General features: G+C 37.0%; 1 protein-coding gene across 2 annotated transcripts; it reads right to left on the bottom strand.

The window, feature by feature from the left end:
- Positions 1–1,164: 1,164 nt before the first annotated feature.
- LOC121381889 (collectin-10-like) lies at positions 1,165–14,847 on the bottom strand. 2 transcript variants are annotated; one of them, XM_041511285.1, is made up of 3 exons: positions 14,353–14,847; positions 2,778–2,963; positions 1,165–1,552 (listed from the first exon to the last, which is right to left on the bottom strand). In XM_041511285.1, exons 1-3 carry the CDS (start codon positions 14,672–14,674, stop codon positions 1,329–1,331), a joined length of 732 nt encoding a protein of 243 aa, XP_041367219.1. In that variant the 5' UTR covers positions 14,675–14,847; the 3' UTR covers positions 1,165–1,328. The 2 variants fall into 2 exon arrangements, with proteins under 2 accessions (XP_041367219.1, XP_041367220.1); XM_041511286.1 differs by lacking the exon at positions 14,353–14,847 and adding an exon at positions 6,252–6,376.
- Between the last annotated feature and the right edge of the window lie 1,505 nt (positions 14,848–16,352).

Below are 16,352 nucleotides of genomic sequence, written 5' to 3'. Positions count from 1 at the left end.
GTATTTAGATCAGAGTAGTGCTTATTTACGTTATTTCGGTTGTTTTAATTTTGTATAAACACGGATGCTTGTTTTTTGTTGTTTTCTTGTTGCTGTTTTTGTTGCTTCTTTTCTTCTTTTCTTCTTCTTTTTTGTTTTTTTGAAGGGGCGGGGGAGGGGGGGGGGCGGGGAGGGAAGGGGAAGTGTTGTTAGTTTCGGGTTTTGTTTCTTTGTTTTGTCTGCATGTTTTAAACACTCTATCTCGCCAACAGCGCCATGTGTAAAGGCAAAGGCACACAATACGAGAGTAGTCGATTGCATATAGCATCTGATGAAATCGTTGTGTTTGTCCTGTGACAGTCGGCTATTATTGTGCGAGACAATCGTATGGTATGTCGTTGCCTTAATACAGAGTGTACTGTTGTGTGTCTCAGTGGTTGAATTGTTTTGATGAAAGATTCTCAGCAATCTGAACTTGGCTTACTATTGGTCCGTCAAAATATATCAAATTAACGCCAACGTTTTAGGATCACTCGATTGAATTTTGAAACTGCCATGCAGTGTTTTGAACGAACACGGAGGCGCAACACAATACAGTCTCGGTGTAAAACCGGATGTGTTACAAAATGTCCGAGAGCGCCATCAGACGGCCACAGACCACAATGTTTCTATATAGCGTTAGTAGCTATAACATTTTTTATTAATATCAGCAGGCCCATGGATTTTTGTATGTACCTTTGCCTGCCTAGGGGAAACATACCCTGAAAAGGGCAACCCCTGTTGTCCAGCTCTTTCTCCCAGGATATTGGTTTAAACAAACACACCCACTAAACCTGGCCGGAGTACACACATTTTACACAAAAAGCACTACTTGTGCATGGGCCGGAATTACCACAAACAAGTCTTCAATGTCAACAAGTGACACATGTTTACAAACTACATGCTCTCCCCTGTTAACTCCAGTCAAATAGTTGCCGCTTCAAAGCTGTCTGCCATGAAATAGTCACAGTCAAACAGCAGACTACTTGTGCGGACAAATTTCCTGATTTTCGACAACCAAATGGGAAGATAACTGTGATCTGTGGCCAGACATGACCGATTTCATGTCGGTATTTGTAATGCTTCATACATCGATTGTGTCAATGTAATGTATAAAATGAAAAAAAAGAAGAAAAAAACAAGAGCTACAGTCTGTTAGATTTTAATACATTTTATCTTTAATATGTTTTAATAACATCAGGTATGCTTGAATGGATCTGGTTAAACATCTAATAGAACAGTGTTAGTGGTTAAACTACACAAGACTGAATCAATGTTACAGGTAGATTATCTGGTAGTGATTCAGTGTGTTATGGTTTGATGATCTGGCAAAGAAAGCCCACGGGATGACTACAAGGAATGTCATTCCACTTGAAGTAGTAGAACCAAGCCATCGACGTGCAGCGTTCTGTGTCGTGGGAAGGTTCCCCTTGTGCCCAGTTAGTCCACGTCACTGGGGAGCCGTCTGCCCATCTGAGAGAACCTTCAACAGCAATGTCATCAGCTCCAATCTGGAAATGTTTCTGTCGAATGGCTGCAAAAATAATAAAGTGTTAGGTGACATGACGTGACGTTGTGCATATCGTCATTTGTAAATAGTATACATATATTTATTTATCGGAATCGCTATCTGTCTGATTCTGTCTGTCTGTCTACAACAGCCTCAGTTGCATGCACACATAAATCTACATATAAAATCACATAAATACACACACACACACACACACGGGTTCTTTCTTTCTCTCTCTCTCTCTCTCTCTCTCTCTCTCTCTCTCTCTCTCTCTCTCTCTCTCTCTCTCTCTCTCTCTCTCTCTCTCTCTCTCTGTGTGTGTGTGTGTGTGTGTGTGTGTGTGTGTGTGTGTCTCCACCCACCAACATATGCACATGCCAGAAATGATATTGTGAGTTAAGCGAAGTTTGTCTTTAATATTAATTTAACACCTGTTTTCTTTATGTATTCATAGAAACAACCGTAAACCCCGGAATATTACGTACAGTGATCATAATAAATTCACCTGGCTCATACATCTCATTCCAGTGTATACAGACACGGACGTTTTATTCCATGTGATTTAGTGCATATACAAGTAGCATGTACAAATACTAAAATGAATTATTATAGCAAACTTTCATTATGTTAAAATTGTTAAAAACATCATTGCAGGTATTTAAAGATATTGATATTATCAAACCGAAAGTTAATAATTATAGATGTACTGGCTTCTTGTTTCATTATGTTAAAATTGTTAAAAACATCATTGCAGGTATTTTAAGATATTGATATTATCAAACCGAAAGTTAATAATTATAGATGTACTGGCTTCTTGTTTCATTATGTTAAAACTGTTAAAAACATCATTGCAGGTATTTAAAGATATTGATATTATCAAACCGAAAGTTAATCATTATAGATGTATTGGCTTCTTGTTTCCTCAGATGATATCTGTTAATCATTACCCAACTAGGAATGGTGTTACAAGACTCGTGTGGGATGTAAACAGCGTGCACGCACGTACACACTTAAAGAATAAAGTAAGATATGAGTTGTCATTGTGCGTGTACGTATGCGTATGTGTGTGCGTGTGTGTGTATGAATAAGAGTTACTGCTCTGCATTAAAATTACATTTATTGAGATGAACTGCATACGCAATCTGCTATGGTTTAGAATTGCTTTGCATGCGTAAACAAAGCTGTATTAAAATCCGGTTCCAATGAAAACGACAATAACTATGTTACAATTAACATTTGCTGCCCTTACTTGACGATGCCCGTAGAAAGTCGTACAAGTGGTTGAAGGTTGTCTCGTCTTTAACCATGGCCAGGATTCCTCCTTCATCTTGACAGGTTAGTTTGGCTTGTGCTTGAGCCACCTCGTCCTCGTGAATCTTGTAGCACAAAGCCAGCGGTCTGTACACCACGTAACCCTTGTCATACGGACACCAATCTGATACGGAAGAGAAAACTTAATTTTAAGACATTTGGCATACGAACACCAATCTGATACCGAAAAGGTAAGCTACATTTTTTTAAATCTTGTTATACGGACACCAATCTGATACCGAAATGGTAAGCTACGTTTTAAAGACTTTGTTATACGGACACCAATCTGATACCGAAATGGTAAGCTACGTTTTAAAGACCTTGTTATACGGACACCAATCTGATACCGAAATGGTAAGCTACGTTTTAAATATCTTGTTATACGGACACCAATCTGATACCGAAATGGTAAGCTACGTTTTAAAGACCTTGTTATACGGACACCAATCCGATACCGAAAATGGTAAGCTACGTTTTAAAGACCTTGTTATACGGACACCAATCCGATACCGAAAATGGTAAGCTACGTTTTAAAGACCTTGTTATACGGACACCAATCCGATACCGAAAATGGTAAGCTACGTTTTAAAGATCTTGTCATACGGACACCAATCCGATACCGAAAATGGTAAGCGACGTTTTAAAGACCTTGTTATACGGACACCAATCTGATACCGAAATGGTAAGCGACGTTTTAAAGACCTTGTTATACGGACACCAATCCGATACCGAAATGGTAAGCGACGTTTTAAAGACCTTGTTATACGGACACCAATCCGATACCGAAATGGTAAACGACGTTTTAAAGACCTTGTTATACGGACACCAATCCGATACCGAAATGGTAAACGACGTTTTAAAGACCTTGTTATACGGACACCAATCCGATACCGAAATGGTAAGCTACGTTTTAAAGACCTTGTTATACGGACACCAATCCGATACCGAAAATGGTAAGCTACGTTTTAAAGACCTTGTTATACGGACACCAATCCGATACCGAAATGGTAAGCTACGTTTTAAAGACCTTGTTATACGGACACCAATCCGATACCGAAATGGTAAGCGACGTTTTAAAGATCTTGTTATACGGACACCAATCTGATACCGAAAATGGTAAGCTACATTATAAAAACCTTGTTAAACGGACACCAATCCGATAAAGAAGAGATAAACAAGATTTTAAAACACTTGTCAGTCAGATACCTATTTAATACAGAAGAGATATGCTAGATTTTAAAACACTTGTCAGTCAGATACCTATTTAATACAGAAGAGATATGCTAGATTTTAAAACACTTGTCAGTCAGATACCTATTTAATACAGAAGAGATATGCTAGATTTTAAAACACTTGTCAGTCAAACACTTATTTGATACAGAAGAGATAAGCTAGATTTTAAAACACTTGTCAGTCAAACACCTATTTGATACAGAAGAAATAAACAAGATTTTAAAACACTTGTCAGTCAAACACTTATTTGATACAGAAGAGATAAGCTAGATTTTAAAATCCTTGTCATCCGAACATATATCCAATACAGAAGAGATATGGACACCAATGTGGACAGAAGAGAAAAGCTACAGTTTTAAACTCTTGTCATACGGACATCGACATGATTCAGAAGAGACCGGCCTCGGTGGCGTCGTGGTTAGGCCATTGGTCAACAGGCTGGTAGGTACTGGGTTCGGATCCCAGTCGAGGCATGGGATTTTTAATCCAGATACCGACTCCAAACCCTGAGTGAGTGCTCCGCAAGGCTCAGTGGGTAGGTGTAAACCACTTGTACCGACCAGTGATCCATAACTGGTTCAACAAAGGCCATGGTTTGTGCTATCCTGCCTGTGGAAAGCGCAAATAAAAGATCCCTTGCTGCTAATCGGAAAGAGTAGCCCATGAAGTGGCGACAGCGGGTTTCATCTCAAAATCGGTGTGGTCCTTAACCATATGTCTGACGCCATATATCCGTAAATAAAATGTGTTGAGTGCGTCGTTAAATAAAACATTTCTTTCTTTGATTCAGAAGAGAAAAGTTATATTCTGAAACCCTTATTGTAAGGGCACTAATTTGATACAGAAGAGAAAAGCTAGATTATAAAATAGTCATACAGACGCAAAACTGATAATTTAAAAAAAAAAAGAAGATTTTAAGCCCATGTTGTACGGACACCAACTCGGTACAAATAGAGAAAAGTCAGATTGAAAAAAAAAACCTGACGGGGAATAGGTAAGTTAGGTTTTAAAACATTTACTGTACGGACACTAATTTGATAAGATTTGTTCGTACTTCACTTGTCAAACAACGTTTAGAAACCATCTATGATCTTGCTAACAGCACACCACTAGCAGAAACTAACCCAAAAGTCTATTGACCTTACTTAATATTGTTCAGTATAAGCATGAATATTTTAAGTAAGAACTGTGTGTTTGCGTCAGACAATATATTTAGAGGAATAATTCAACCGAGGTTTTGTGTAAATCGAACAATAAAGACATTATCATTCTTATCTAATGTCATAATAATAATAATTAGCATTGATTTATTTGTATAATGATTTGCTGAAAAGATGAAGGCAGCCAATTAATAAAATCGATCCAGTGAGTTCATCTCATGTCGTTTATAAAATAGTCAAAATGTTAACCAATGGGGTAGAAAATTAATATCTCTTTGTAAGTCTAGTGGGCTGAGAATTGTGAATGGCAGACATGCTGGTGACAAAAATGGTAAAATTACTTTTTATAATACTAATGGCACTAGTCTTATAGACTATGTCCTTGTACATGAATCGTGTTTTGATATAATTCAGCAGTTTGCCTCTGGCACATTTAACTGTTTTTCAGACCATGCACCGGTATGTTTCTCAGTAGCACATTCCTTTAATGAAATGGTTAACGAGGTAATAGACGAACCGAAACAGAATAATACTAACGTTAAGTGGAATGATGAGCACAACGAGGATATTGTTAAGAAACTTACTGAAAATAGAGATAACCTAGTAAACATATGCAATGTGACTGACTATCAAGTAACTATAAATACATGTGTGGATGATTTCACACGCGAATTGAACAATCTCATATTACCTTACTGTTCGGTTACAACACCTAAATATTTTGGAGGAAATAGAAAAAGTTCAAATGTTAAAGTTGAAGATAAACCATGGTTTAATGACATATGTAAAGAACGATACAGACAATATAGAAAAACCATCAAAGTTTTTAACAAAAATAAATCAAGAGATAATCGTATTAAACTTATTCAAGCAAAAGTAACATACAAACAATTAGAACGCAAATTGAAAAGACATTACAAGTCCACACAAGGTAATAAATTAAATTATTTACGAAAAAACAACCCGAAAATGTTTTATAAACAATTTGAGAAACGAAAACATGTCAAATCAGAACTTACTAGTGATGACTTTTATAATAATTTCTGTCATCTTGCGTCTAACAACCCGACAACCAATAGTGAAGTTGAAGATTTCCTAACTAATTATGACATGAATACTGACGATCAAATAGAGTGCTCTTTAGATCAAGACATAACCGAAAGTGAAATATCAAGTGCTATACATAAGTTAAAGAAGGACAAATCTTGTTGCTATGATGGTCTTCTTAATGAATATTTTATTAATTGCATAAATGTATTGATGCCATGTCTATTGATGTTATTCAATGCTGTTTTTAAATCAGGCAATTTCTCACAGAGTTGGGCAATAGGTTGTATAGTGCCAATTTTTAAAAAGGGAAATGCCAATGATACGGATAATTTCAGAGGCATTACCTTAGTTAGCTGTTTAGGAAAACTGTTCACCACTATTATGAATGAAAGACTGTTTAAGTTTGACATGGAAAATAATATTATAACTGATGCACACTTTGGTTTCAGAAAAAATATGTCTACTGTAGATGCAATTTTTGTTTAAATGCTTTGATAAATAGGGCATTAAAGTCTCGCAAACGGTTATATTGCTGTTTTGTTGATTACAGAAAAGCATTTGATTTTATCAACAGGCAAATGTTATGGTATAGTGATTCCCCTAGAAATTAGGCAAGGCATGGTAGACAAAACACTTTAAGGGCATTTTCACCATTTTGGGGGCATTTGTTTTTTATTAAAAATACACAAAAATTAATTGAAATAAACATTAATGTAATTTATGTGCTTACTTTAATAAATGAATGGCAAAAGATATAAAAGGTATATTTTATTAATTAATTGTTTAATCTCAGGGCAGCATGGTGCTGATTATGGCAAGATGATGCTAGACTATTGAGGCATGGTGCTGCACCATGCTAAAACAAGCTAGGGAAAACACTATGGTTTAAATTAATTAAACAAGACATCAGAGGAAACATTTTTACTATTATACGGTCATTATATTATAATGTTAAATGTTGTGTCAAATATAATAATATAATTTCTGATGTCTTTATATGCAAAAATGGATTATTACAGGGAGAAGTGTTATCCCCCATATTATTTTCTATGTATGTTAATGATTGTGAATTGCATTTCTGATAATTGTCCATATATTGATATACAGATGTTAAATATTTTTCTTATAATGTACGCCGATGATATGGTTCTTTTAGCGGAGACACCCGAAGGACTACGAAAAATGATTAATTCTCTGTCAAATGGGATTTAACAGTAAATACGAAAAAGACCAAAATAGTTATTTTTAGAAATGGAGGTCGAATTCGAGACAACGAGAAGTGGTACTTTAATGGAGGTAAACTTGGTGTTATCAATGAATTTATTTATCTTGGTGTTTTATTTTTCTACAAGGGCAAATTCCCACGCACACAGAAGCGATTTGCAGAACAAGGGCGTAAAGCATTGTTTTCTTTAATGAATGTATGTAAAAAATATTGTTTTCAATATTGAAACAATGCTGTCTGTTTTTGATACATATGTAAATTCTATTTTAGCTATGCTTCTGAAATATGGGGTTTCCACAAGGCCCTTGATGTTGAAAAGCTGCACATACAATTCTGTAAAAGACTATTGGGTGTTAAGTCGGGAATGTGCAACGAATTTGTTTATAGTTAACTTGGGCGTTTCCCGCTGCAAATCACAAGAAAACTAAGAATATTTAAATACTGGATAAAATTACACAACTCAACTAATTAGTTGGTACGCGGTATATATGAAGAAATGATACAATACAATGATAATTGGTTAATGAATATTCGGCAGGAACTTAACATGCTTGGTTTGAATTACATTTGAAATTTAGATTATGTTGACAATATATGTTATATTATTATTAAAGAAAGAATATGCGACACATTTAAGCAACTCTGTTATAGCAGGACAATTACAACATCCAAGGGATATTATTACCAGCATTTATTAAACGAGTTCAAATTACAGTCTTACGTTAAATTACCAATAGATGAACGATATTTAAAGGAAATATGCAGAATCAGAATATGTGCTCATAAATTAAATATAGAATCTAGCCGATATCGTAACATCGAAAGATCAGAAAGAAAGTGTACAATTTGTAAGACAAATGTTATAGAAGATGAATACTATTTTATAATGCAATGCTCATAATACAAAGATTTGCAAAATAAGTACATAAAAATGTATTATCACAGGCGGCCAAATGTTTTTCTATTTATACAGTTGTTAACTGCAAGTAACAAAAAAGAACTTAATAACCTAGGAAAATATCTAGTACAAGCAAACAAAATTAGAGATCAGCTATTACAGTAAGTAAGGAAAACATTCTTTTTTTTTAGTATCCCTAATTACTTTTAAGAAAACCATACCCACTATGTTTGTGCACACATATATATATGTTTTGTATATACGCTGATGAGTTGTAAAACTTAAAGCTAATAAAGAATTGAATTGAACATAATGATGAAATAATACCAGAAAGACAAATCATTATGTTTTATTCATCATTATGTACATTTTGATATATAGAAACAAAAGCAACAACCCGCAAACCCCCTAAAAAAAGCTATGTTATCAGGGCCGTAGCATTATAGAAACTTAAAGAAAATTCTCTTCTTAACTGTTTAAGGAGTTTTAGACTATTAACTATTCAGTTGCCCCCCCCCCCCCCCAAAAAAAAATAATAAAAAATTCCTTTTTTTTTCTTTTTAACTTATTTTCGTGCTTATATCCAATTAAGGTTCAAGCATGCTGTCCTGGGCACACACCTCAGCTATCTGGGCTGTCTGTCCAGGACAGTAGGTTAACTGTTAGTGGGTTAGTAGTTAGTGAGAGAGAAGAGGGTGTAGTGGCCTTACACCTACCCATTGAGCCCTTAAGAACTCGCTCTGGGTTGGAGCCGGTACCGGGTTGCGAACCTGTACCTACCAGCCTGTAGTCCGATGGCTTAACCACTACGCCACCGAGCTATTCCTAGCTACGGCCCTGGTTATGTCGACTTATATAATATGTCAATGCAGCTGACAATATCTATAACGAACGCGCTCGTTTATTACACCTGCAACTGTGTGTCTGTTCTGTACTAGTAATCGATGGTGTTAGAATGATGGTAAATGAGATTATAGCTACCAGGCAAAACTGAAAGGAAAATCCAGGCGCCATTAACGATTTGCACTGAAATAATACTCTGCGCATTTAATGCAACTGCTTATATTACAAAATCAAAGTTCAGTTCTGTTGATGTTAATAAAGGTTTACAGCAGAGAACGTAAATCGAAGACTGGTTTAAAATGATTCCTGAAAATGTTGTAAGCACTTTCATCAGCTAATGTGTTTCTCTTCCGCTGTTATCAGATGATTTTAATGGATAACATACATAGCATAAACAAACGGACATTGTATATAGTAGAGAAATTGTAGCATAAAAGCACTCAGTTCCTCGTTTTTCAAGAAAGGAAATTCAACGAAATAATTTACATAAATAAAATAAAATCAATATCTGCTGTTTGGTAACATGAGTGAAACAAAATAATAACAAACTAAAAAACAGTAAAATATTTTATTTATTTTTTAAAGTTTTCATTAAACAAAAATAATATTTTATATATATATATATATATATATATATATATATATATATATATATATATATATATATATATAATTATATTTCCCCAACGTTCGCACTTGCCAGAAATGCTATTGAGTCAAGCACATCTTAACTTTACTACTGATTTATATCCTGTTTTCTTTACGTATGTTTAAAAACACATGAATATGTATACATGTATATCAGATTCCAAATTGAACGTAAAAACATGCAACGCCAAAAGCTAAGTGAAATTTTATCTACTTTTGTTTACTTAAACAGGTGGTCAATGTGTCCACCGTCTAGATAGTAGACTGCCTTCAAATCGATTTTCTGATACAAAAACAAATTCCCAACGGGATTTCTTGCCATCTCTCTCTAATTGTGTCCTTTAGTTCATATTCGTGAATACTGCCATGTCATAAACAAAGGTAGAATAAATTTCACTTATCTTTCGGCGAAAAAATATTTTATATAAATATTTATTGTTCCAGATCATATAGCAGTGTCGGGTCTAGGAGCCCCGAATCACTGCTTTACATATATACTGAACCGCAAAAGAAACGCGAGATTTTTAAATGTCATTTCTATATGGTAAATTATAACAATTTATTTCGGGGATGTAACTGTCAATATTACAAGACATGCTGGTTTATGACTGAGACCCAAATTGCAGGTACCCTTTCAACTTTCCATGAAACGACACGCCAAAACGCACCTGTCTCGAAGGCCGTGGGTGGCAGTCGCAAAAAATTGTCATGAAAACCGAAATGCACGTGCATCTCGTGGAGGTTATGGGTATAAAAACCAACTTGAACCGCGTTCCTGGCATTCGTAATTTGCACGCATCAGGTATGACCCGATTGTCAGCAGCGCAGAGAGAACAAGCTATCGGCCGATTGCAAGCCGGGCAGCGTGCCCTGGTTGTTGCTAACGCTTACAATGTCCATGTCAGCACCATCCATCGTCTACAGCAGCGGTATATCAACACCAACAGCACTACAGACAGTCACCGCAGCGGGCGCCCCCGGGTGACCACGCCCAGGCAGGACCGCTACATCAACCGGCAACACCTCCATGATCGCTTCAGAACGGCCAGCATGACAGCTCGCGCGACCATTGGCACTGGACAGCGACCCATCAGTGACGACACGGTACGACGTCGACTGGCCGCCAACAACCTGTTTTGCCGACGTCCCGCTCGAGGACCTGTCCTCACCGCCCGCCACCGTCAGACACGACTACAGTGGGCTACACAGCACCAACATTGGCGGCATCAACAATGGAGTCTTCTCTGACGAGAGCCGGTACTGCGTTTCCAACTCGGATGGCAGAGTGAGGGTGTGGCGTAGGAGGGGTGAACGCTACAGAGACGCATGTGTGTCCTGGAGAGAGACCCGTGGGGTGGCCAAAGCATCATGGTTTGGGGTGCTATAGGCCTGAATCAGAGAATTGGGCCCCATTTGTTCCAAAATGTTGGTGCAGGCAGAGGGAATGGCATCACAGCGCAGCGCTACGTTGACCAGATTCTAACACCTCACATAGTGCCCTTCTTCACGCGTCACCATAACCACGTGTTCCAGCAGGATAATGCTCGCCCCCACACGGCCAGGATCACCATGGACTTCCTGCGTCAGCACAACATCAGAACCATGCCGTGGCCGGCTCTCAGCCCTGATTTGAACCCGATTGAACACCTGTGGGATGAAATCCAGAGACGGCTTAACCAGGTGGTCCCACGGCCGACAACTCGTGTGCAACTGAGTCGTGGTGCACTGGCTAGAGGATAGTGATCTATGTAATAGTTATATCATGGTTTTGATGAGTTAACTGTATTTAGACGGCGGCACGAGACGGGGTCGAGTACCCACCGTCTGAATACAGTCAACTCAACAAAACCATGATATAACTGTTTTGTACCATGATTGACACTGACAGCTGTCGTGAAGCCACACCCTTCGTATGACGTAATAACTTTCGCGCCCATTTACATCAGTTGATCTTGCGTCAGTTGTACGCTAGCGGTGACGTGATCTGTTTCGAAAACGGATTCGACGGATTTTGTTTTTAGATCTTGATGATTACGCATTATCGCAGCTGGCTTCCAGTATGGAAAATGATTACTTGGATGATCTGACATTATCTCAAACCTGTGACAGATGAGGTTATCGAACGTTTAATTTCCGAACAGCAGAATAAAACACAAAAATACGAGATGGGCGATTAAAATCTTCAACGTATGCCAAGATATTCGAGGCGATATTTCCGACTTGCACAAAATGGACGCGTGACATTAGATCACAGTGCTTGTTCGCCTGTTGGATTCTGATTTTGTAATTTTCATTTCTAATGCTCAAGATTTGCTAAAAAAAAACGTGCACGTTTAAGTTAAAGTCGCAGACCCTAGTTTTAACCCTTAAATATGGACACTAAGTTTAGTTAATTTACAAACCTGTAACTCATTTAGATAAAGTTACAATAGAGTGAAAGAAGAGTCTGTGACGTTAAAACAGGAAATATCCTTAAAAATAGACTACAAAGTCTTGAATCAATAAACCGCTACTTCTCAGACGCACATGCGTTTTTAAAAATATTAAAAATGCGATTTTTGTTATTAAAAACACCAGGATGACCAGAAAAACTTCGGTTCTATGGAAATGGATAATATAAACAATAAAATATAAGTGATGTTTGATTTCAGTGATCATAAACGGCTCTAATAGTGAAAAATATGCTGTAGTGTTTAAAAACTAGAGTCTGTCCCTTTAAAATAGTTGAATAGGACTACATAATAGTTTGTATCTGTGTGATGTATATTTTTATATCTGAGATTTAAACGAGAACAGAGAAAATAGCGAACAAGAGGGAAGAGAATCAGAAGGAAGAAGATTTCGAAGAAAAAGAAGAAAACGGAAAGAAGTTGTTTTGAATCATATAAAACCTGATACTCTGCGATCTCCAAACAAGTCATGCACTAAATAATGTATACATTCTACATTATAATCAATATTCATTATTTTCATAATAACAATATTTATCATATAATATCTTACATTTTCAGTGCAATCAAAGTATGTGATATTTTCAGATCACATTCTTTAAGAATTTGATAACTTTGCAAATTAGGTGTAAATTAATCGAGGTCACGGCACTAGGTTTAGTGACATTTAAGCAACCGTACTAAAGTGACACTCCATAACGTATGCATTCAACGTATGACGTATGCATTCATAGTCATCAAATAAAAACATTTCAATAGCAATTTTACACTGAAAGCTGTCCAGCGTTCAGAAAACAAAAACAAAAACGTTCTGCACTAGTTTAGTTTGATGTAAGAACATTCAACATGACGTCATTTCCATTCAAAAAGATACCGCGCCACATATCCTTACGTCATTTGAATATCTAGTAATGGCGTACTGGAATTAAAGTTGCGTGTAGTTTACAAAAAACACGTATTAAGATTGAGAGTATATGATAAAGAGATTATTACCTCGTGTGTTTCGGTATCGTCAATATCATATATTAGGAATAAAAATAATGTATTATGCTCGCCAGAGGCTCGTATAATACACTTTTTGTTCCAAATATATGATACTGACAGTACCGAAAAACACTGGTAATAACCTATATATATATGCTTTTCCATCTCTTTGGTAAAACTCTTGCACACTTATTTTTTCATCTTTTTAGATAAAGTGACAGACTTGACATCTGTGGTGGCAGTTCTCATGACGGGTACCACCTTTGGGGCAGGAAATGCTCACATTTCGCGAGTGCCTGCTATCACCGGGACCGTAGCTAGGATTTTTTGTTGGGGGTGGGCAACTGAGTAGTTAATAGTGCCCCCTTGCTCCCCCCCCCCCCCCCCAGCTACGGCCCTGATCATCACTGTTATGACAGCGATTCATGAGTGCATGTCATCTCAGCTGTACTTATTCCAATTAGCTCTATCCAGTGCTAGTTTTTATTTAGTAAACTAATCTGGGAGTGGCAGTCCTCTTGTGGCGACGCAGGAGGGATGAAATCTATTTTAAAGAATCTCATCGGGAATGGCTGTCCTCCTATAGACGAGGCACTAGACCCATGCCAAATACCCATTCGACTCTGCATTGTGCAGAGATACGGCCCTGACCATGTATTACGGTTTTGTCGTTCAGATTTGTTGTAGTCGTTTGTAGGTTTCCCAGTCGTGAAAAGTCTACTAATTGACCATAACTTTTAATTTTGTAAATGGATTGTGAAAATAAAGAACAAATGAGCACACTTTAATACGGTCAGTAAAGTTTTCTTTTGTATTGCTGCTAGGGCGAGTAGTAATAACGGCATGTTCGCTTAGTAATAATGTATAATACAATGTGTGTAGACATAAGAATTTTGATTATGGCAACGGCAATTCATTTAGAATTATGTATTTGTTCTGCTTCATAATATAGCTTTGGAATCAAAACGATTCCTCTTGTGTTTTATATCACCCATTCACATATCACACTTATCTTCACTTACCTTCTGTAATCTGAAAGTACTTAGTGTCTGGCCTGTCGTCTGCATCAGTGGTGTCCACGAATAGAACGTTGTGTAGTTGGCAGACGTGAGTGTCCGATAGAAAGAATAACGAGACACACTTTTCGTTGCTGAAACACAGAACAGCACACCAGATCAGTGATGTAATGTTGTATTTCCTGTCAATAACATTGGTCTCCGTGGTAACCAGTTTGTTGGTGAAATTACTTACAATTCTTAAAACACCAGACCTAAAATTAGCATTAGAGAGAACACACACTTCGAATAGGACAATCCACAATAGAACGCCATGCAGCCTATTCATGTTAGTCGTCAATGCAGACAGAATTATACGAAACTAGTTCAAGAACTTTGTTTTCAAATATTAAATTTAAATCTTTCACTTTTAACAAATTAGGGTCAAAGAATATTGTAATAATTATCCAACTTTTTTATTTGTTTCTTGGTCTGTTCATGTATTTAAAGGCTTAGCTCAACAACTGGATTTACGTTGTTGGGTTCGTTTGGATCTACTAACGTCAGAGATAATTGTGCACTTTAGGAAACTTTTGTCTTCCAGGAGGTGGTTTTACCGGTTCTGACTGCAATTATATCTTATCAGTTCTTCCTACAAAGTACACGAAACTGCCCCTAGGCTTATTCGATGCCGCGTGTTGTGTTAAGGCGGGACCATGTTTTTTCTTCACCTTTATGATGTATATTATTGACTGCAGTAATTTTAACATTATTTATAAATCATCCGCTATACATGCACCAATTAATACGTCAACGTGTTTTCACGAGCACGTGATTGTTATTGAAATTACAAATAGTATTCTAATTAACATTAGAAGAATATGGTAAAGTAGTGAAGGGTTAAAAGCTATTTTAATGAACTACTCTTGTCAAGTTACTAGCACACAACATCTGTTATGTTAAGTTTCTATGAGACACAGACTGTATATATATATATATATATATATATATATATATATATATATATATATATATATATATATATATATACATATATATATATATATATATATATATATATATATATATATATATATATATATATGCATATATGCATATATGCATATATGGGGTGGGGTGAGGTGGGGTGATAACTCCCGAACGGGCTGCGAATTCAGTACCACGACACCAGTGAGGCCGGTAGAGTCGCATCAAATAGGTAGGTAGGTAGGTATGTAGGTAGGTAGGTAGGTAGGTATTAACGTGCACATTCAGAGTCAGTAGTTGTAGCGCCAGGGACCTAGCTTGGGATGTTCAGGTGGTACGCAGACGTTTTTGGCGATAGAATAAAGCGCTATTGGCATAGAGCATACACGCATTTACATCAGATATTTTAATAAAATAATATATAATATAAATATTTGTAATTTAGGTGGTACGCAGCTGCGTACCTGCGTATATGGAAGGTAGGCTCTTGAGCGCACGCCTGTCATAGTCGCAGGTGTCGACTTTCGCCGGCTCCTTAACTAAGACATAAAAAGGTCGCATCCATAAGCGTACAAGACATGCTGCTGCAAAACCCCACATTCGGGCAAAAATGATACAGATATTCGGGCAAAATGTGCTAACCTGAGACCTTTTTACCATGTATTTTCATAATTCTACCCTCAATATTACTTGTATTCCCTGTACAAATGCGTAGTGATTCGTTTGCAACCCTACATAGCTGTTTTGTAGTAATGTTAATTTGAATAAATGTTATCCAGATTGGGGTATTTTCGCTGAATTCGGGCAAATCCCAGTCTGCTCCCTACAAAATATGGGAGCCCTTACACCTATGGTCGCATCAAAACGTGGCCGTTGGTACACGTACGTCAGAGTATGCTGGGGGGTATTGTTAAACCAATCGCCAACGATTAAACGTGTCCGTTCAACGCAGGTTTGATCACTGTCCTGATCTACCACTCGTAATTGGATAACCTGTTTAGATTCTTTGCGTTTCCCTTTGAACGTTGTGATATCTGCCT

Source organism: Gigantopelta aegis, chromosome 9 (genome assembly GCF_016097555.1).
Source record: "Gigantopelta aegis isolate Gae_Host chromosome 9, Gae_host_genome, whole genome shotgun sequence".
Lineage (NCBI taxonomy): Eukaryota > Metazoa > Mollusca > Gastropoda > Neomphalida > Peltospiridae > Gigantopelta > Gigantopelta aegis.
The sequence above is the reverse complement of the archived record's forward strand: the minus strand, read 5'-3'. Positions and strand labels throughout refer to the sequence as shown.